Source organism: Myotis lucifugus, unplaced genomic scaffold (genome assembly GCF_000147115.1).
Source record: "Myotis lucifugus unplaced genomic scaffold, Myoluc2.0 scaffold_227, whole genome shotgun sequence".
Lineage (NCBI taxonomy): Eukaryota > Metazoa > Chordata > Mammalia > Chiroptera > Vespertilionidae > Myotis > Myotis lucifugus.
This window is the reverse complement of record NW_005871275.1, coordinates 1,564,397-1,587,684: the sequence shown is the minus strand read 5'-3', so window position 1 is coordinate 1,587,684 and position 23,288 is coordinate 1,564,397. Positions and strand designations below refer to the sequence as shown.

At 42.1% G+C, this 23,288-nt stretch overlaps 1 protein-coding gene across 2 annotated transcripts in view; it reads left to right on the top strand.

Moving 5' to 3' along the window:
• FLT1 (fms related tyrosine kinase 1) overlaps positions 1-23,288 on the top strand; it is a 198,723-nt gene that overhangs the window by 21,674 nt on the left and 153,761 nt on the right. For both annotated transcript variants that reach the window (XM_023762009.1, XM_023762010.1), the window contains exons 2-3: positions 10,768-10,864; positions 11,251-11,474. In XM_023762009.1, coding sequence (XP_023617777.1) covers positions 10,768-10,864; positions 11,251-11,474 — 321 coding nt within the window. The remainder of the gene's footprint in view (positions 1-10,767; positions 10,865-11,250; positions 11,475-23,288) is intronic.

Genomic DNA, 23,288 nt, shown 5'->3' with positions numbered 1-23,288 from the left:
CTCAGCCTTCCAATCTCCTTTTATTTCTCCCCTATTTTTATATGCAAAGCAGATGGCATACTCTCATTATTTATAATTGATTATAAATTTGAAGAATATATGAAAAGAACAGACCAAACATTGGGTTAGCTATCATAATATTTTCGGCTTTTTCTTGCATGAATAGCTACACTGTTAAGGCGCATGTTTGCCTGCCTGTCTATTCTTCTTCATTTTATTATACACATTGTAAAGGCATTATTTTGAATTCAAAATGCAAATTAGCATGATGCATTTTTTTCTGGTGAATTAATAGCATCACAACATACAGCTCCATATTTTTCCCCTAGAAAAAACTGTGTGAATCTGAAGGTTGTCTGTGTTACATGACAGGTTATAGGCAGTGGCTAAGCTAAATTTAACAGTTCCAATTCTAGTTTATATACTTTAACCATTCATATGGCAAGCTTCTACTAGTATATTGAGTTGATTTCCCAGATCTTCTCTGATGCTTTCCTTCCTAAAGGAAGCCACAGGGGCTCATGCAAATAACATGTCCATGAAATTCAGAAACCTGCTGTCATCATCTCCATAGATGCCTGGAACTTTAGCATTGAACAGTAATGGACACAGAGTAATTGGTAAAATATTGGGTGGTAGAACAAACTGTAATCCCAGTGCCTTGTAGAGCAAAGAAAATTTTCCTTTAAATCGTGGGTTGCATACATAAAATCTGATGCTTGCAAATGAATAACTGTGTAAGTTCAAACATTTTAATAATATTACTACTATTCTAATGCACATATATCCGAATGCTCTTTCAGCAATAAGCACTCTGTGACAGTCTTGCATATATTGCATGTGTGTATTGAAATTGCACCTCTACCAAGCAATCTTTTTCTGGTGTTCACAACCTGAAAGTTAATATATTCTGGCCTGAAATCAACATGAACAATAAATGGCATACCACTGCTGGTGATATGATCCATTCTATACCCGATGACATCAGGCCCAGCCTTCCCACAGTCCTCTGAACGTAGACCAGTGGGGAGCATGCCTCAAATGTAATGTATTTCCTGCTATTGTAGGGAAACGGAGCATGGCTAAGCCCTGCCTGACAGAAGAAACCGTCCTCCCAACATTTTTAGGGAACAAGGACCATTTATTCTGTTCATCTCCCCTTTGTAACCAGATGAAGGTCTACCAGACTTCTCTCCTGAATACTTGCCAAGCTATGTCTCATGCACTGTCAACCAGATCTTGACCCCTGCTCCAGGCAGCTCAGATAATGTCCATGACATCTTCTGGTAAACTGAAATGACATGTTGTTAGGCAGCTCTAGAGAGGTGGTTTCTCAACCTATTCCATGAAAGGACAGTGGTGTAGGAGGAGAGCATTTTTGGGGAAAAGGTAACTCCTTGGCCAGCAGGAGATTTCTCACTGACTGACCTTAATTAACTCTGATGTCACATGAAAAGGAGCTGTGCATGGGACAGGTCATTGGGAGGGTAGACCCCTGATGGTAGCCTGGTGACAGTTCTGGTGATAAATGAACGTGTCCTGTTGACCCTCTGAGAAGCCAGTGTCAAGTGAAAACCTGAGAGGTATACTGAAGATTGCCCCCTCTTAAACAGTGATTGTAGGAATGTCAATGTTATTAAAGTACTTTTCTCATGGTAAACATCTCAAACTACCCAGAATTTTTTTTCTTTTAAATAATTTTTATAAAGCTTAAGGAAAAATGAGTAAAGTCAATAGCCCATGCCTGGATGGAATGAATACTGTCCAACTTCTGACTATTTTAGATGTTGCCCACTGCAGTGGCTCATTGTGGATTGTCCTTTGTGCCATGTGCTGCACAAGCTATGTGCAGCTTTAAAACAAACCGCAGCAGAATTATTTAAATGGACGTATCTATAGGGTAGTGGCACTGCTAGCTCCTGAAATTAAACACTGAAAATAAGTTTTTTCACTTTTTTTTACACTTGAATTTAAGACATAAAGCTATATAAATGATTACTTTAAATTTTATGTTAAAACATGGGGACCAGACACTTTCAAATCCAGTAATTTTGGGATCACTTACAATAGCAAACACTCCAAAGCAAAAAGCCAGTGAGTTCTTTTTGTGGGTCCATGTGGTAAAATAGTGCGTTTAACATAACGTAAAGATGTCCGGGAAAATAGCAAATCCCTGGGATTAGCAACTTTCTACAAATTAAATGTACAGGTTGGGGGAAAACTAGGTTTATAGTTGTGAGTACACGAAACACAGCGCTTATTCTTGTATTATTATTTATTAATTATTATATTATTTTCCATATGAACAACTGTCACCCACTTTTGCCTCACCCTGGGTTGTTGCTGAACAGCAGCCGCCTAAGCATGGTCCCTGGTTGACTCTCAGGTCAATGACACAGCCACCCTAGCACAGTATGTTATATTTGTTCATCTCAAAGTGCTATTGTCCAATACAATCCATTTCTAAAGCCCGCGCTAGAAGCTTTTTCTACGCCTGAAAAAATGAAGAATGTGACTAAGACACACACACGAAAAACCTCTTCCATTTCTATACCCACCTCCCCACCACACCCAAAGCAAAAGACGTTTCACTAAGAGAAAAGTGTGCATACTGGTAGGTAGGTACCTTGGTGTGCATGTATCTATGTAAACATTCTTTCATTTGTTTAGGTGCTTCCTTGATTTAAGGCCAGTTGTTTAGGGAGAAAAATAACATTTTTTAAACTGATGTCATGGTTAATTGTGGCACTCAAGTTATGATGCTGCCGTGCAGATTCCCTTGGTTTTCCCATCTTTGATTTAGTCTCTTGGTAGATGGAACATGAACCCTGGACTCTTGCTCCATCATCCCAGAAGTGAAAGAAAAATGCACATATTGAAGGCCTTCTTGCTAATTAGTGTATTAAGTTATAATGTGCAATTCAAATTACCCGATAAATACTTTCATGTGGCGTGACCTAGAGGTCAAGACCAAGATGTAACTTTTTATGAAGTGCTAGAGCCTTGCAGGAATTAGCATCTCAAACAAAATTTTGGTAGTTTCTGGAAATTTGGTTTATCTGCAATTGCATTCTTAACCTCCCCGCCCCCCACTTGTCAGCAACCAAATATATTTTATGAGATTTAGTGTGAGACTTAAGCTTTTAATAAGCTACATCTTGAGGAAAGAATATCTTTTATTATGAATTATGCTTAATTAACCTCACACAACCTTGGTAGAGACTCATAATCTTAAAATCAAATTTTAGAAACATGATACTTGGGGATTTATATTTAGCTGAAGAGGTCATTTATCACATAGGATTATGCACTATTGGAAACAAGGTATGTGAAATCAAAGACAGATGTATCTCACTTGAAATAAAACTAATGTACAGAGCTTCATATTAAAAACAAATAAATTAGAAATCAATAATTTTAATATAAAAGGGAACAGAGCTCTCACAATATAATTTTCAATTGGACTCTGTTAAAATTCCAATTTAAATAAAATTTGTCATATAAAAATTCAGTTAAAATTAAAAATATACAATTTGAAGTGATTTAAAATTAACATTAAACTAAATTCATAAGAAGATTGTGATTTGGGGGAACAGTGATTTTTTTGCAGTATGTTTATAAAGCTTTTAATACATAGATAGTGATGTTATCGATCACGAAGGAAAAATTATTTCTCTGAAATCAGCCTTCTAAAGCTTTGAGCCAGAAAAATAACTAACATAAAATCTAATACCAATGGGTTTATATGTGCCAACAAAGTTCAAAATAGCTTGATATTCTAGGCCTTCAACTTAACTCTGTGATTACTTTAGTCGAGTTTTTTTTTAATCGCTTTATTGAGATAAAATTCACCTACCATAAAACTCACTGTTTTATTTTTTATTTATTTATTTTTAAATTTATTGATTTTTTACAGAGAGGAAGGGAGAGGGATAGAGAGTTAGAAACATCGATGAGAGAGAAACATCAATCAGCTGCCTCCTGCACACCCCCTACTGGGGATGTGCCCGCAACCAAGGTACATGTCCTTGACTGGAATCGAACCTGGGACCCTTGAGTCCACAGTCCTCTATCCACTGAGCCAAACCGATTAGGGCAAAACTCACTGTTTTAAATTGTATAATTTGGTAGTTTTAATATATTCACAGACTTATGCAACCTTCTCTACTACCTGATTTTAGAACATTTTCATCAGCCTACAAAGAAACCCCATGCCCACTATTAGTCACTCTCCACTCCCCTCTTTCCAGACCACCAATCTGCTCTCTGTCTCTGTGGATTTGCCTGCTCTGGACATTTCATATAAAAGAAATTATATAATCGGTAGCCTTTTGTGACTGTGTTCTTTCACTTAGCATAATGTTTTTGTCTTTGTTTTTCAAACAAGAAAGATTTATTTTCTCACCGTACCAGAAACTGGATTCAAATGTGTCAGAAAGTTTGATTTCTTCTGAGGCCTCTCTCTTCGGCTTGTGGATGGCTGGATGGCTGCCTTCTCACTGTGTCCTCATGTGGGCTTTTCTCCAGGTGCCCTCGAATAAAGTTTTCAGGATCATCCCTGTTGTAACATGTATCAATACTTCATTCCCTTTTACTACCAAATAATATTCCACTGTATGGCTATATTACATTTAGATTTCCACTTTTTGGCTATTATGAGTAATGCTGCTATGGATACGTTTTTTATATGGACACTAGAGTCCCGGTGCATGGGATTTGTGTAATGGTGGGGGCGTGGCCAGCGGGGATCGACCTGCAATGGGAGCGCTGCTCATCCCGGTCAGCTGTGGAAGTACAGTGCATTGAGCGTCTGCCCCCTGGTGGTCAGTGTGCATCATAGCGACTGGTCAACTAGTCATTCTGGTCATTCCACTGTTCAGTCACTGGGCTTTTATTATATAGGATATGTTTTTAGTTCTCTTGGTTAGATACCTAGGAGTGGAGTTCCTGGGTTGTATGTTTAAATTATGTTTAACCATTTGAGGAACTGCCATACCGTTTTCCAAAGTGATTGCACTACTTACAAGCTTACCAGCAATACATGAGAGCTCCAATTTCTCCATATCCTCACCAACACTGTTATTGTCTGTCTGTTTTATTTAAGCTGTCCTAGTGGGTGTGAAGTGGTATCTCACTGTGGTTTTGATTTGCATTTTCCTGATGACTATTGACATCTAGTATCTTTGCATGTGCTTATTGGCCATTTATATATCTTCATTGGGAAAATGTCTATTCAGATCCTTTGCCCATTTGAAATTGGGTTATCTGTCTTATTATTAGTCATCAGTATCTTTAGAATGCAATTTCAAACTGTACATTTGGTATCAATTACTGTGACTTCAGAATCACAGAATTTTAACCTGGAAGGGATTGTAAAAATCTAAATCCAGCCCCCTCTGTTGGCAGATGAAAAATGTGACCTGTCCATGGTCACAGCAGAGCTAGTTAGTAGCAGAGTTGAGGAGACTGACTAAGTAAAAAATAGAAGCATAGACATTTCATGATTTGCATTTGAATAAGTCCCTTTTCAACAGAGTAGAGGCATCTGGAAGGAAGTGGAGCTAAGGTACTTGTTTAGAGGTAGTGTTCAACTAGTAAAAGCACTTTCCACTTAGATCAATAAGATGGCAGTTGTGTGTTTTTTTCTTCAGTATATTTTTATTTATTTCAGAGAGGAAAAAAGAGGGAGAGAGAGATAGAAACATCAATCATGAGAATCACTGATTGGCTGCCTCCTGCACACCCCACACTGGGGATCAAACCCACAACCCCAGCATGTGCCCTGACCAGGAATTGAACCATGACCTTCTAGTTCATAGGTTGACGCTCAACCACTGAGCCATGCTGTCTGGGCAAATGGCAGTTTTCTTCATGTACTTACAGTCAGACGTTACATATGAGTCTTCTCTCAGCCTTAAAATGATGAGCTGTGTGTGGTTCCTCATGACCTATAGTGGGAGTTCACTCTTTTAGGACCCAGCATGGTAGCTTTGAAAAAAGAGCCTCAATCATTTGGACTTTGGATTTGGTTGCAAAATAAAATCATAGTTTCCTTGGAATTTTACTTTCTTCCCACTGAAGTGCAAGAAAGTGTTGCATTCGCTGTCATGAGACGAAAGTGAAGACTGGAGAGTGGCATTACAGGACAGTCTGTGTTGGGGGCTTCTACCCAACGCTTGGCAGTGGAGAGAGAAGGGGTTTTTGTTAAAGGGTCATGAAATTCTATTCTCTTTCTTACCTACCAGATAATACAGAACAGACAAACAATGAAAAGAATATTTAGACAAGGATAATACAATGTCAGTGTTCACCTAAGTCCAAGGACACATATTGTTTTTTAATACTATTAGCCCACACTGCTTACTAGTTTTTTCTAATAAAGAAGTATGTGATCAAGCTTATTTCTATGTTCTGCATTGTGATTTTTGTTTATTTAATAACTTTCCTGATATAAGGAGACTTCTTTGCATCTCATAATTATATTGTAGTTGACTTGGAAGAAAACAATAGTTCACAGACCACCTAGTTCACTGAGAGGGCAATAATTCTTGTAAACCAGACTTCTAGGTTACCATGGCATTCTGTTTTGATCCCCATCTGAGCTTCACAATGGGGCAGTCATTGTTAAATTGTAGCACTCCACCCTCGGAAATGAGGTATCATGTGGACTTGTTTCTGCACGAGCGGTGTGATTCCAAGCTACTTACTGAGAAGATCAAACTAAGTTATGCATGGTGTGAAGATGGAGCCATATGTGGACATATTTATATCTTTATATATATCACTACTGAGACAGAAAACATATCTGACATGCAGTAGGTAATCCAAAACATGTTAGTTAAATCTTCTTTACTCAAACAGGTATGGGGATGTTAAACTGCCTTGAATAAATATTTTAAGGCCTAATGTCATTTCAAAGCATTTGAAGAATAAATATTTCACTTTTCTTTTACTTTACTAGCATTAGTTTTCTTGTTAAACTGTGTCTTGGCACCTCCATTGATCTTTACAAAACTAGTTTCCTATTAACTGAGGAATGACGATGTACTCAGGCCCAGTTCCTTGGAAATACAGTTTCCTTATACTTCTTTCCTTTGTTTTAATGAACTTCTTTTATCTGGCTTCCTCATTCCAAGTGCAAAGTTAATTGATGTCAGTGGGGATTAGTTATATAGCAAAATATTTTTCTTAGCCTTTTCCTTGTACTCTTTCCGATAATCCTATCTTTGTCTCAATGTCTTATTTAATCACTCAGCTGTATTGTCTTCTTTCGGTTGGAGGATGGAACGGGAGTGAAGAGAGGAGTGTGCAGGTGGCATATTCTTCATGGGATCTTCTCTCTGCTGGCATGTGGGTGGGCCTTTGAGGTCAAAGGTTCTCTCTGATTAGGGTCAGGATTGCTGGTGATAAAGAAAGATTCATTCGATTTGGAAACCAAAGCTGCAGGCAGTGGGAATGGCCTGTACCTACCAGAAAAGGGAGCCTTTTCCCCGTGGCCTCTCGTCGATGAGAAAACTCCTCAGCTCCACACAAGCCACACAGCTTACCTGCAAGCAATGCCAGAATTTTCCACAGGAAGTGGTGCTGGGTCTTTTCCAGCACACGAACAATTGCTCAACCAAATCCCCAGCGTTGCATGCCATAAAGAAGGGCAGAAATTATTCTGGCCTAGACATTTCTCAGGATAGGTATTTGCAAACACTGGCTGTGGCTTTAGAAAAGCCTAGCATGCTCATGCATCACTAATTGTGAGCTAGATATCGCCTCAGGAACCCCATAAATATGAGTGAAGTACAGAAGGCTTTCCTGAGGTGCCTGAATGGGTTGACTTGCTCTGTGGGGGTATGTGGTAGACCAATTATATCCATATAAGTCAGTGACTTTAATTTAATTTAGTTAATATTGAACCATTTTTTTCTAGTAGTAATTTCATACCAGGACCTATTATATGTAAAAGTTACTTTAAAAATATTAATTTATATCATCAGCAACACCAGAAAAGCATAAAATGTTCCTTTAATATCTTTGCAAATACATGCCCACACACAACACCTGTGAGAAAGGTCGTGGGTTCCCCAGTTTTACACTGGAGAATACAGGAGCAACCAATTCAGTAATGACAAAAGCCATATGGTGAGTAAATGGAGAAATTAAATTTCAAATGCAGCTCTGCAGACCTTTAACTGAGTCTAGTTTTAATTTTTTTAGATATTAGGACCCAAGAGAAACACTAGAGAGCACTGCTAGACTTAACTGTGGAATTTGACATGTAGATCTCATCTCTGACCTGGGATCTAACATTAAAACCTGGGGGACAGTCCAGCTCAATCTTCCACCTTGAAATCCATTGTATAAATCTACTTTTTAAAGTAAAAAATATTCCCTAAGATTGGCTCTACCCAACTTTCCTCCCTCCCAGAATATCTTTCCTCCCTCCCAGAGTATCTTTCCTCCCTCCCTCAATCCTTATCCCTGCTAATCCAGGGCTTTTACTAGACCTTGCGCTGCCTCAGCAGGAAGAGAAGGAACGTGAGGAGGGGCAGTGGGGAGCAGAAGAGAAGGAGGTGGAGAGATCTTTCTTTTTCTTTTTTTAGAGCAACAAATACCTTTATTATATAAGCTAAGATCAGAGGAAGGACAATTTATTTGCCTTTCTGAGCCCTGATTGTCCTCAGATAAAACTCCAGCTCCTTGCGCTCCAGCACATAGCCATCTGCTCAGCCACATTGGCCTGGTCTTGGAGCGATGCATGCAAGAACCTTGCCCCTCTGTAACTGCTCCTCTAGAAGACTGCTGATTGTGGCATTGTTTTCCCCTTCTTCATATTTCTTTTGAACTTTCCTTTTTTTTTTTTAATCTTCACCTGAGGATATATTCATTGATCTGAAAAAAGCAGTTAACTTACTGAGCTCCATCTGACCAGTCAATGAGAGCTTCAGGAGAGAATCAACCTCTGTAGTACAGTGGGGCCTTGACTTACGAGTGTCCCGACTAATGAGTTTTTCAAGATATGAGCCTTCTCTCGGCCGATTTTTTGCTTTGAGTTGAGAGCTAAAATTCGGGTTACGAGCCAGCTTCAGATACCCCACCACTAGTTGGCAGCGAACGTCACAGTGAACGCCACAACATCAGCCCAGCATCACGTGTCATTGTAATGGTGAAAATTGATTTGACATACGAGTAATTTGAGTTACGAGCTCCGTCACGGAACGAATTAAACTCGTAAGTCAAGGCCCCACTGTACATGTGGCTCAAGTAGCCCTGAGACAGGGACTGTTGGTAATGGAAAGTCAGAGCCAAGGTTATCCAGTCCAGGCTCTCATTTTCCAGACAAGAGAACTGCGTGTGGGGAGAGGAGTGACTTGTCCAGGCTCACGCAGCCAGTCAATAGGATGGATATTATCACTGGGTGGTGTAGAGATGTAGAGATTATAAGGCATGTTTGCAGTTTATTTTATTGTCTTTCTACAATCCTCATGAGATGTGCTTGTCAAATGTCACGTAGGAGTGAACAGTTCCTTATTTTTCTGTTCAATGATAGAGAGAACTTAGAGATTACATAAGACAAACCAAATGGCATCTAAAACTGATCTTGGTTTCAGAATTAGTTTTCCAAATGAGGAAAATAGTTCAGAAAGAAAATGACTTGCCCAAAATATTATGGCTTAACTAATGGCTGAGCTCTGTTTAGAACCCAGGAAAATTTGTATGCTTTGTATTCAGAAAAGAAGATAGGCCATATATACAGTTGACCCACACTGGTATTAGAACTATGTTTTGGATAACATTTCATCCTGAGAGTTTTTAATAAGTTACTACTGTCGACATAAGAAACATCCAAACCTATAAAGAATTTTTACAAGTTTATTTGAGCAAAACTGACAACTGCCAGGAAGCAAAATCTCAACCGATTGAAAAATGCTCCAGAGAATGGCAGTTTTGCAGCTTATTTTATACATTACAATCAAAGGAGGAGACATAAGGGGCTACAGGAAATCCACTAGTGGAAGATTAAGGGGTGGGAGAAAGCGAAGCAGGGAAATCTCTGGGGTTGGATAAAAAGGCAAATGGAGATACATACTCCTGTTACATTGGTATGTTCGGGATAGTTCTAACATTAACTGCATATAGAGATGGTATTTGGGGAACAAGATAATGAGGGGTTCCGTGGTCTTCTGCTCTGGTGCCAGCGGTTGTGCCCTGAGGGGTCTAGAAAAGGAGGCTACTCTGATGTTTCAAAGGAATGTTACCTTAGATGCAACAACAACAACAATGGACAGGTTCACTGAAGGTTAAGATTGACCTTTGTCAAGGAGGCTACAGGCCTAGGACTTGACCCACCACGACCCATTTTTGGTTAGGAACTTTGATGTGCAGACCATCCTCTGTGATTACTTTAGGTGTCTAAGTATGTAAGGCTGCCACACAGGCCTCCTCTCAGGTTTAGTATGTGGCCCCCTTTTTGTTCACACTCTTGTGGTCTTAATGTAATTGCATTTTGAACCATGTACAAACCTATTCATGTTCTAAATTAATGGGCTTTTGGATATTATTTAAATTATTTTGTATAAAAGGATATATAATATTCACAAGTCTGACTTGGACTAGAAGAAAGTAGTGAATTAAGAGAACTTTGTATTAGGTGCACCTTTCTGCATATGAAAATTAAGTTAAAGATGAAAAGTCACCTTTATGGAAAGATATGACTTAAAAAAAAAGATGAGAGGGCAATTTACAAATAATACATTTCAAAAATTTATTTTCCAGGATCTAGTTCAGACTCAAAATTAAGAAGTCCTGAACTGAATTTAAATGGCACCCAGCATGTCATACAAGCAGGCAAGAAGCTATCTATCAAATGCAGGTAAGTGACTGCCAGTTTGGGGATACTCTGGCTGCCCTTCCTAAGGCGAAGTAGAAGGGTCCCCTCTCAGAGTAGAAAAGTAGAGACTTCAGTGGTCTCTTGTGATTTGCAAAGTGCAAACCACATGTGTCCTGCTTCACATGGAGGTAATTCACCTCCTGAAGAGACTCACTCACTCAAAGGCAAACAGGGGAAGGGATGCCCGAAACATTTTTGCGTCTTTCATCTGAGTTGTTGCAAAGCTTTTCCTTGTGCCTCGCTTTTCTGTAAAGGGAGAGATGACTACACGTAAGAAAGGACCTCAGAATAGTGCTGCCTAATGAGATGGGTGCCCCGGAGCTGGCCCCAGCCCTAATTGTGTTTTATTTTCTTATCTGTGATTGCAGGGGGAAAGCAGACCACTCGTGGTCTTTGCCTGAAACAGTGAGTAAGGAAAGTAAAAGGCTGAACATAACTAAATATGCCTGTGGAAAGGGCGGCAAGCAGTTCTGCAGCACTTTGACCTTGACCACAGCCGAGGCAAACGACACCGGCTTCTACAGCTGCAAGTATCTATCTCCTGCTTCAAAGAACAAGCTAACAGAATCTACAATCTATATATTTATTAATGGTAAGACTTCCATTTTCTACATTTTGTTTTTTATAACTTCTCTGAAGTCATAAACCTACCCTGTCCCATTGGAAAGGGAGCTTTCCTAGGGCGTGGGAAAGAAAAGGCCCGGGGAAGAGGTAGACATTTTTAGAATGCATTTTTTTAAAAAATATTTTTTTTGTTGATTTCAGAGAGGAAGGGAGAGGGAGAGAGAGATAGAAACATCAAGGATGAGAGAGAATCATTGATTGCTGCCTCTTGCACGCCCCATATTGGGGATTGAGGCTGCAACCCTGGCATGTGCCCTGATCGGGAATCGAACCGGTGACCTCCTGGTTCATGGGTTAATGCTCAACCACTGAGCAACACCAGCTGAGCTAGAATGCATTTTTAATGCATTTCCTGAGTGTTTATTTCAATTAGAATTTTCATGGATTGGTCGATCAATTGTATGCTCCCTGAAGGGAGAGATTCCTATTTTGTTCACAAAACAGTATCCTGACTGACTCATAGTTGGATGAATAAATGACAAAATTTTAGTTCTATCTCTTAATTACTGAGAAGCCCAAAATAGAATACAAATTTTTTTGTCCCTTAACACAACTGCATGCTCTTACATGTTAAAATTGTAAAATGTTGTTCTTTCTACTAAATTTATAAATGTAATGTTCCTAATTGTCTCTTGAATGCTACAAAATTGGTTCCAGTTGGTGAAGTTGTATGAGTTCATGTTCCTTAAGCAAGTATAATGATATAAGAGTTGGCATGTGCCATTATATAGGGCAAATAAGGGCAAAAGGTAAAAATGAGTCATTTTTCAGTTATAATTTTTACTAGGGGCCTAGTGCAAAATTCGTGCACCTTGAAAGGAACTGTGGGCCACACGGCTGCGGTAGGCACAGGGGCGGGTCTTGGCCCATCCTCCGTGCCCCTGCTTGGTCCCTCCCGCCACGGCCCAGTCCCCTGTCTGCCAGCAGACCCACTCCCACCACTGCCACTTCCACATGCTGACGGCGTGGAGCTTTTGGGGCTGGCACCCCCAGCGGGTGCGAGCGGCAGCTACTGCCCGATCGCCCCTCAGGAGCAGGGGGAGGTGGAGAAGCCCTCAGGGGCAATCAGGGCCAGCAGCTGCCACTCACACCTGCTGATGGCGCCGAGTGATTGGGACCAGTGTCGGGCACCGGCAGCGGGTGCAAGCGGTGGCTCCAGCGCCGGCTGCAGGTGCAAATGCCGGGCAGGACCACAGGGAATGGGAGCAAAGAATTTTCAGTAACCACCAGAGGCTCGCCCTGATGACAGCCACTGGCGCCCTGCCTTGGTCTGGTGCCCCCACTCACCTGCTTCACCATCCGACCATGGCCAAACTCCACCATGTTCCACACACGCCCCCTGGTGGTCAGCGCACGTCATAGCGACCGGTTGTTTGGTTGTTTGATTCCAGCTGTTCCGCCGTTTGGTCTATTTGCATATTAGCCTTTTATTATATAGGATGGTACTAATTTTCCTTAGAGAATAAAAATAGTAATATTCAGAGGGAAGAAGTGCAAAATCCTTAAAGAAATAAAAATTGATGGTATAAATGGATCCCTGAAGAAGAATAAGGAAGAGGGCCTGTTAATTTGTTCTTCCTTAGCAGGGACTTTTTTAAAAAAATGAGGCCCTAGAGAATATAAAGCAAAATTAGTAGGCACCTTAGGCACAAAAGCAAATTAAAAAGCATAGCAAAACAACCAACCATGCATTTCAGTAGCCTACATACACATCATGTATTATGGGATGAGTGAAAGAACTGGATCCTTGCATTGGAGGCAGTACATAGAATTACATTTTGGTGGGAATCTTTTTGAATTTTTGAAATAAGGCAATTAGACAATGGTTTACTGGAGCATGATATGTAATTAGCAGATTCAGGATTAGTCTTAGGAGACAGTAGAACAATTGTGTGATATTGGAAGTAATATCTTTTTTTAAAAAATCCTCACCCAAGGTTATTTTTTCTATTGATCTTTAGAGCGAGAATGGAAGGGAGGGGAGAATAGAAAAAGATTTAGAGAGAGAGAAACATTGATGTGAACCTGCAACCGAATTATGTGTTCTTGACCAGGAATCAAACCTGAGACCTAGGAATGCAATCATCCCACTTACAAATATGAGGAAGTAGGCAGGGATCTTTGCCAAGGGAAGTGAGCCTCTGCTACAGGTGGGAAGGGCAACGACAGGCGGGAAGCCAGGTAGGGCGGAGAAGGTGCAGAATTAAGGAGAGACTTTCAGAGATGTACTTTTGCAGCTCAGGGAGAAAGCAGACACAGGTTTGACAGCGGTGGGAAAGGGTATATATGCAGACATCTGTCTCTTTCTCTAGTTCCACACAGCAGGTTATGTGTTTTCTGGCACTTGTAAAGGAAAAAAAACACACACACACAAAACACTTTATCCCTGTCTTTCTAGGGGAGTGGGGTAAAATTCATTAATACTAAAATTCTCATAAATGACTTCCTATAGGTTTATCATAATATGACCTGCAAATCAAATACTTAAATAAGTAAAGAACAACCATCTCTCTTTCAATCTCTCCAAAAAATAACGTTCAACTCTTTTCATCTTTAATTCCTATACTGTTCAACAGACCTCGTGGGTTTATGGAGCCAGTAGGTAAGGTCGTACAGAACCCATCTTCTTCAGTCCCTTTGATAGTAGGGGAGAAACTTAGCTATTTAGAATTATTTCCATTTAAACTATACAACAAAGCAGATCTGGCCTGAAATCATTACTTTGGGTGTCAAATCAATTGGTAACCTCAGCCCCATGAGGGCAAGGTCCATGCCTGTTTAAATGCCTTTAATCTGCAATGTGCCTCCCTGGTACAGTGCCTGCATATAGTAAGAATTCAGTAATATTTGTTCAGTGAATATAGAAAGGGATTAACAGACTGTGTCGAATAAATACTCTGTTGAAATTGACATTGAGGATAAATTCCAGGCTAAGTACAAAGAGTGCCATGACTAATGATAGCTGTCTGTTATTAGTTTGGGAGGAAGAGTAATGGCCATTGTGTCTCGTATTTATCATCCCTACTGTTCTGCATAGTCCAGAAACATTAGCATAAAGTTACAAGTCCCAATATCTCAAAACTCCTGCACAGTCTGGTTAGACACCAGGAAATGGTCTATTTCAAAGGCTGTGTTCTTGAAGAAGGATTGTGAAATGCACTAGTTGTATTTCATAGGACATTAGCATAGGACAGTGGTCGGCAAACTGTGGCTCGTGAGCCACAGTTTGCCAACCACTGGATAGGACCTATAAAGTGCTCTATTATATAAGTTCATTGGAAAAATTATAAGACCGATTCTTTTCAATAGCACTAATACTAAAAGATCTTAAATTAATAATAGTAGCCATAGAGGAGCACCATAGACACATCTTTTGAAAAGGTATAGATTTGTAGTCTGATAGGGTTCTAAGAAAAAGAATCAGGGCTGCATAGCTTTATCTACAGTGTAGGGATGATGAACACACTATTAGACGCTAGTGGTTGCCTGCTGTGTAATAGGCACAGCTCCCACGCGAGCACTTATGTGAATGTTCCTCTAATATGGAGTGTACAGGAAAGTCAGGATCACCACTTTATCATCACTGCTGGTATAAACCCGCAAAACCTCTGATAATTCATTAACTCAATTTAGTCAACCTAGTAATTATATTTAACTACTTTATTACTGAATTGTCTGATAAATTAAAATTTCCTTTAATAAATTCTTTTATTAATAAACATTTATAGTTTCTTCTCATTTAAACAAATGGTTTTATTTACATCATGCTAGTTAAATCTCACAATGATCCATGAAGTGTTCTCTTCATCTTAGTGTGAAAGACCTGAGGCCCCTGCACACCCAGCTACGTGGGCAGTGAGGGCAAGTGTTGGCAGCACAGTGAGGTGGCTGGTTTTCTTCCTCAGTCTCAGTGGTGGGAGGAGAAATTGGCTCCAGCCAAGCCTTTTCTAAAGGTTAGAAGATTTCATTGAAATTATTATTGTACCATATGAGTTGTGACTGTAAAGTAAGGAAACTGACCAGAAAGTTTTCAATGGCATCTCCAAAGTTTGCAATACTTTGTCAGTGTCTCCCATTTAGTGAGGAAGACATTGAACTTAACGTGTGGAGTTCCCCACACATGAAGTCAGCCTGTACCTCTCCAAGCCCAAGACTTTCAGGGCTATTTAAGTGTAATGTCTTCTCTGGAAAATTATAATTGAAAGGAGGAATATTGGGGGGAGTGCTATGGTGGAGTGGTTGCATTCTAGCTCTTCCCTGTTAATGAAACTCATCTCTTTTCTTTTGCTGCTCTTCACTTGATTGCTTTTCTCTCTGCATCTATTTAAGCAAATGGGTTGGGACATTATCATAACAGATTTTCCTCCACTGGTGCTCTCACTTATATAAAACTGATGAGATTTGAATAGCAGCTTAATTTCAGGTGGAAAACGATCAGACACACTGTGTATGTAATTGAAAAGTAGTAGAAGTTCTAACCACGCAGATATTCTGGGAGAGAATAATCATTATGCTTTCACATAATTATACTTAGAAAATGTCCTGCCTGGCCATGGGACCTTAAGTAAATAAAAATACTAACAGCACAGACATTCTGAGAAGAATTCAATGTACTCACTTGTACAGCACTTCAGATTTTCCCGAAGAGCTTTACCATGATTATCTCTGAGATAAACTAAGTTGGTGTTATTTCTTCCATTTGATATATGAGAAAACAGCCACAGTGACCTGCACACAATGGACAGAGCTAATAAGTGACAAGCTGGGAGAGGACCCAGGTCAGTCCCTGGCTTAGGGCTATTCCCACCACACTGGAGTTTCAGTCATTGCCTTCAAACAATGAATTAGTTGTTGTTTTAATCTTTGAGAATATACATTATATAGTTATTAAGTTTTTTATTTCAAATTCAATTTTTTCCTTTTCTTTTGAGGAATAAGTTAAGCTGGTTTCAGAGTGTTTTCCTGAAACAAATCCTGACCTCAAAGAGCTTTGTGTTGTCCCCTGATGGGGACTGAGCTTATGTTGGCACCATCCACATGCACAGGGTTTCACTGCTGCATTGTAGCTCACAAACATAGGTAAGAGACACCACACTCTTTACTAAGCTGAGCAGGGCTTTTAAAAATGTGCACCCCAACCCATTAAATGGGCTGTGGAGTCCAATTAGTGGGTGTAATCATCGTTTTTTAAAAAAAGCAGAATAGAAAGAAAAATGTCCAAATATATTGCAAAAGGTATGGGTAAGTATTGTTTCGTGAAAATTCTTTTTTCATAAAGCTTTTGTATTCATTTTATACACGTACTTTCATATATACATTATACCCACATATATGTAAAATACATATGAGTGTGTGTGTGTGTGTGTGTGTGTGTGATGTAAAATGTCTTTCTTATTGTGGAACTTGGTAGAATAAGTTTAAAAGTTTTTGCCCTGGCCAGAGTAGCTCAGTTGGTTGGGCATTGACCTATACACCTAAGGGTTGCTGGTTCAATCCCTGGTCAGGCCACATGCCCAGGTTGCAGGATTGGAGGTGTGCAGGAGGCAGCCAATCAATGTTTCACTCTCACAGCAATGTTTCTCTCTCTCTCTCTCTCTCTCCCTCTCCCTTCCTCTCTCTCTAAAAATCAATTGAAAAGTTTTTTTAAGAAAAATGTTTTCAACACCTCCTGTCCATGGGGCCCTTAACAGTCTGCCTCAGAACTGTCCTCTCATAGCCTGTGTGAGCGCCCAGGGCCAGAGTCTGAGCCTTACCTACCTTCACTCCTTTGCCCAGGGCTGTGATGAGCTTGGCTCAGCAAGTCTGTGGAATTGAAGGCAGCCAGAAAAGAAAGAAGGAAAATATGGGGCCTGGAAAGGGGCTGGGGCCTGGAAGGGGGTTGGGGAGTCACATGGCAAGCTGGGGGCAGAGCCAGCATCAAAGCCCCCCTCCAAATTGCCCCACAACCTCTGCAGCTCAAACCCTGACCCTTCTCTGATTGTCCACAGGCATCCCCTGCAGATGGGACCATAAGGGGGCCTCCTGAGTCTTCTAGGGTTCAGCCTGCCTCCCATGCAGGCCCAGGCCCAGGCCCAGGGCATGTCTTCAGGGGTCTTCCACCTGAAAGTGGGGCTGAGGTCTGGTAGGGCAAGCTTGACCTCTGATGCCTTTGCTCCTGTATTCCTTTCTTCCTGCTGCTATAGCAAATCTCCACAAACATAGTACCTTAAAACAAGACTTACTTTTCAGTTCTTGAGGTCAGAGATCTGATGCAGGGCTAGTGAGCTGAAGTCAAGACTGGGCTCCTTCTGGAGGCTCCAGGGGAGAATTCCCTGGCATCTTCCAGATTTTAGAGGCCACCCTCCCATAAACCTTGGCTCATGACCCAGTCCATTTCAAAGCCTTTTCACATCATAGCACTTCTCTCTTGCTTCCTTCTTTCACTGTGTGTGTGTGTGTGTGTGTGTGTGTGTTTATTAATTTTAGAGAAAGAGAGGGAGGGAAAAGGGAGAGAAAGAAACATTCATGAGATAGAAACTGTTCAGCTGCCTCCTGCATGCCCCCTACTGAGGATCGAGCCCGCAACCTGGGCATGTGCCTTGACAGGGAACCAAGCTGGCCACCTCTTGGTGCATGGGACGACACTCAACCAACTGATCCACAGTGGCCAGGGCCCTCTTCCACTGTTTAAGGACCCCTATGATTACCTTTGGCCCACCTAGGACCCTCTCCCTATTTGTAAGGTCAGGTCAGCTGATCAGCAACCTTAATTTCACCTGCAACCTTAGTTCCCTTTCGCATGGAACCCAGCATAGTCACAGGTTCCAGAGATTAGGATGTGGGCTTCTTTGGGGGACCATGATTTTGCCCACCACAGCCTCCATTCATCCCCTGCCCTGTGGGGCACCTAGTCCTACCCCAGGAAGACAGGGGCTCAGTTACCCTCCTGGCCTCTGCCCACCCCGTAGGCCCTCTTAGCAAGAGAGTGGGCAGTTCAGACTCAGGTGTGACTCAGCCTCGCCTGTGCCTCTGAGGGTGCTGCCAGGGTCGACCAGCTCTCTCGGGTTTGTCCCCTCTTTCCAGGTACTTGGCCAGAAACTGGCCAGTGTAAATGGAACACAAAAGCCTTTGTACATTTGTAGGAGTTAGTAGTACTGCTTTTGTACATGTGTATTCAGGACAGGACCCGGGTTTTTATAGCTTGATATAAAGCGGATCTTGAAAGTGGGAAAAAAATTTAAACAAGTAAACATTAAAGTTTTAAAAGGCTTAGTTGTGGGGGGGGGGTTAATCTCTATACTTTCTATCTGGGAAAAGAGCACCAAAGGGAAGCAGCATGGTGGTTTTCGCACAGCACTGCGGGGCCAGGGGCCTGGAGAGAGCGTGGTGTGGCAACCACCCTGTCCTCCGGGCGCAGGGGCTGCACGCGGCTGTGTGGCTCTGTGCACGCTCCTCGCCGCTCTCCTGAACGGGTTTCCCACAGCTCCCTGACCCAGGAGGCGCATCAGCAGGTGGAGCCTGTGTGTGGGTGTGGGTGGCACACCTGCTACTCGCAAGGCCTTGTTGTTAGTTGTGTGGGAGGCACAAAGAGCGAAGATATGCCATTTTGTCATTTTGGAGTCTCCTGGTCAATTTCTAGGACCACGACTTATACTAGATTTCTAAATGCACAGGTTTAACTTTTTAAAGGAATAACTATTGTTCAGAAGTGTTTTTTCCAGGGAGTGGGAGGACTCTTCCAGTAGTCCTGAATATGCCTTGCCTTCAGGGTTCCATGGGCCTGGATGTTCTCCTCCAGCACTGCCTTCCATACCCAGGTCTGACCAGGTGGGGCACACGTGAGGTGCCTGTCGACATTGCTCAGCTGGGTGCTGGCTGAGCAGCTGGTGTTTATTGCTCGTTTTGCCGCCCTGGTGTGGCAAGTCCATCAGTACTGACATTAGAACAAGCAGGGACGTAGGTGAAAAGAGTAGCAACCAGCGGCTTTATGCAGGGCGCCTCCGGACTGCCACTGTCCCCGGGCAGTCATAGTCTGTGAGGTGGGAATGCACAAAGGCTGTCAGCCCCAACCCGAGCTGCAAGGAGGTCTTGCTGCTTCTGCCTGTCACACGCAGTTATTAGGCAGGCAGAACGGAGTGTGCAGACAGGGGCGGGGGCTGAGCACACTTGCAAAGCCTCTAAAAATCCTCCAATGGAATCATGGTCATACCTTTGCGAGAGAAACTTTAAAAAGAAAATATGCGGTCTATTCCTCAAAATTCTCTGAGGAAAATAGGCTAAACCAATTTACATGTTTTAGGAAGAAAAAAATTAAGAAACCAACTTTTACAAAAAACAACCTTTTAGCCACAGTTGGCTGAATTCTTTATAAAGGCCTGGAATTCTTAGCAAATTTATGACATTATATTTGCTAAGAATATAATATAATATATTATATTTAGAGGCAATATACTATTGCTTGGTTAATGTCTAGAGTCTTCTCCAGATTTATTTTGTTTATTTTTAAACTTACTCCTATTTTTAATTCAATGAATTGAGGTGACATTGATTAATATAATTATATAGGTTTCAGGTGTACAATTCTATGACACACCATCCATATATTGTGTTCTGTGGTCACCACCCCAAGTCAAGTCTCCTTCCGCCACCATTTATCCCCCTTTACCCTCCTCCACCTCCCACCCCCTTTCTCTCCAGATTTAAAGGTCAGTTTTCAGCACCTGCTCATGTACCCTCCCCCTGCCGGCCCACAGGGCTCTCACACTTCCCTTACTCATGTCACTGTGTCCCTAACGCCTGGCTCCTTCCATTTATTTTCTGAACCTTGCGTTTATTCTGACATGAATCTTTCAGTAAGAATTGGTTTCCAAAGTTTTGATCTCAGGGACTGTGTGAGATTCCTACCCTAGCAGCCACCTGCATCGTGGTTGTTGAGGAGAAAACTTCCAGGCACCTTGCGTCATTGCCTGGAAACTGCAAGCGCAGACAGGCTTCTTCTCACGTCATTGCCCGGATGTGTTTGCTCAGCAGGCAGATGGACACGTTAGGTGCACAGGGTTTGGAAGGTTGGACTCTCAGCCCCTGGACTGAGACACGTCTGAAACCCAGGTGGGTTTCCTAGAATGGCAGCAGTCTGAGGTTGACTTGCATTTGCCGAATTCTACTTCAAATGCTCTTCTGTAAAAAATTCCTAGGAGTTTTCTGCCTGTCTCTGCATACAGCTTCATCAAAAATCTAGTGCAAGGTCAGGTTTTGCTGGATATCTTTTTATTTTTATTTTGAAAAAGTTGTGTAAAAGGGGAAACAAATATTTCTGGGATTTAGAATATACACTGAGGACACTGTTGATTGGACCCGCAGACTGCGCTGCAGCCTGGCTCTGTGTTCCCTCCAGGCCGAAGCATGACGGAGATTATCCGTTCTATCCATCACTGGGGGACAGCTGATTAGGACCACATGGCTAGAGTTTAGACAAGAGTAACTTAACTCTTATCCATTCTCCTTTCCAAATACATGAAAGCTTGATGGAAGACATTCTTGATCTCATTAAGCCCTGCCATTTCACATTTCCCTTCTAGAAACATTTCTGTCATTAGACACCAAGGGACTTTGACTATACAAAGTAGGACAGAAGTCACTCACGTTGGTGGCATGGTTGGCAGTCGGGAGTGCTGCATCTTCTTTCCTAAGTCCCTGTCCCGATCTTGTGTTCACCTAGTATGTTCCCAGGGAATTTCATCCTTAGCACTTGAAGGAACCTGCCAAATGCCCTAGCCATTCCTTCAAGAGAGACCATTTCCCGACACCCCCTAGGCTCAATATCAGAAAATGTTGGCATGCCAGCCCTCTGGAGCCACATTGATAAGTTTTGCTAGCAAAAACACAATCTATAATAATAAAAGTATAATATGCTAATTAGACCGGACAGCTGAACGACCTTCTGGACGTCATTCCAGATATCCTTCCAGACAAAGCCGCCACAGCATGGGCCAAGGCAGAGGCGATTAGCAGTGATCAGGCAGGCAGGCGAGCAGTTAGGGGCCATCAGGCAGGTAGGCGAGTGGTTAGGGGCAATGAGGCAGGCAGTCAGAGTGGTGATGAGGCAGGCAGGCAAGTGGTTAGGAGCGATGAGGCAGGCAGGCAGAGGCAGTTAGGGGTGATCAGGCAGGCAGGTGAGCAGTTAGGGGCGATCTGGCAGGTAGGTGAGAAGTTAGGGGCAATTGGGCAGGTAGGTGAGCAGTTAGGGGCAATCAGGCAGGCAGGCAAGTGGTTAGGGGCTATGAGGCAGGCAGGCAGAGTGGTGATGAGGCAGGCAGGCAAGTGGTAAGGGGCAATGAGGCAAGCAGGCAGAGACAGGGGTGACCAGGCAGGCAAGCAAGTGGTTAGGGGCAATCAGGCAGGCAGGCGAGTGGTTAGGGGTGATTGGGCAGGCAGGCAGGTGAGTGGTTAGGAGCCAGCGGTCCTGGATTGTGAGAGGGATATCCCAGATTGCGAGAGGGTGCAGGCCAGGCTGAGGGACCCCTTCCCTGTGCAAAAATGTTATGCACTGGGCCTCTAGTCTATATAATAAAAGCGTAATATGCTAATTAGACCAGACGTCCTTCCAGATGTCCTTCCTTCTAGACAAAGCTGCAGCAGGCAGGGGCCGGCCACAGCAGAGGTGGCAGAGGCCTCTGGCCACAGCAGCGGCTGTGGCGGGGGGAGGGGTGGTTGGGGAGGGGGGCAGGGCCAAGGCCCTTGCACGAATTTCATGCACCAGGCCTCTAGTTGTAGATAACCAGGCATTGGGTACAACTACATACATACTCAAAAAGAATCAGAATGAATGTAGTCTTGAATGAGCCATTTGGACATAACCTAAGACTTTGAAAAGTTAATAATTGTGGTAGAATTACAAAATCTCAAGATGGCAATAAAATGGACCGTATCCTCTCATTTCCCCCTTACAAGCAAGAAATATGAAAAATAGTACATCAAAACTTTATGGTTTAAAGGTGTTTTGTTAAATCTGCTTCAAGTAATCTTTTAAGAAAAATGAGCAAGGGAATTTTTCAGGAGAAATCGCCTTCAACTGAAAAGGCTTTAAGTTTCTGACATTTTATAACTTTCTTTAACAATAATAATGAAGCACCTGCCCTGCCTGGAGATAAGGAGGTGATCTGTTTTGGTCTTTATGGTCACTTTGGATACTCTTAAGTCTTCCTTTAGTATTTAAAATTTTTTGTTGTTTGGTCGTCTGATGCATTTTTGCCGGGTACCTTGGCAGTCCTCTTGGCATACTCATTGTGCTATTTAAAGTCGGTGACTACTAAAGCAGAAACACACCTCCCTTCCTTCCTTCATCAAATATCAGTTAATAAGCTGTCGTCAAAACAACGTGATCTGGGGTTCAAATTGGGTTCAAATCCCTGTTCCCATACATGTTAGGCATTGCTACAAATTATTTCATAAGAATAATGGTTAACGAGCGGGTCTTGCTCTGTGCTGGACGCTGTTCTAAACACTTGGCGTATGTTAACAGCTTCATTCTCACCACCACTCTGTGAAGTAACACTATCATTTTCATCTCCTTTTCACAGAACAGCTAAGTAACGCGCCCATAGAGCTAGTCATATAAATAGTACATGTAGTCACAGAACTAGTACACGGTAGAAAAGGTGGTTCCTGCCTTGACCACCTCCCATAGTCAGGAGTCCTTGTATGTAAAACCCTTAGTTTCTGTGTTTGGCCTACAGTATGCCTTGGGTAAGTGTTTACTATTGTAACAGGGAGGCTGTGGCTGAGACAACCCTTGTGAGAATGA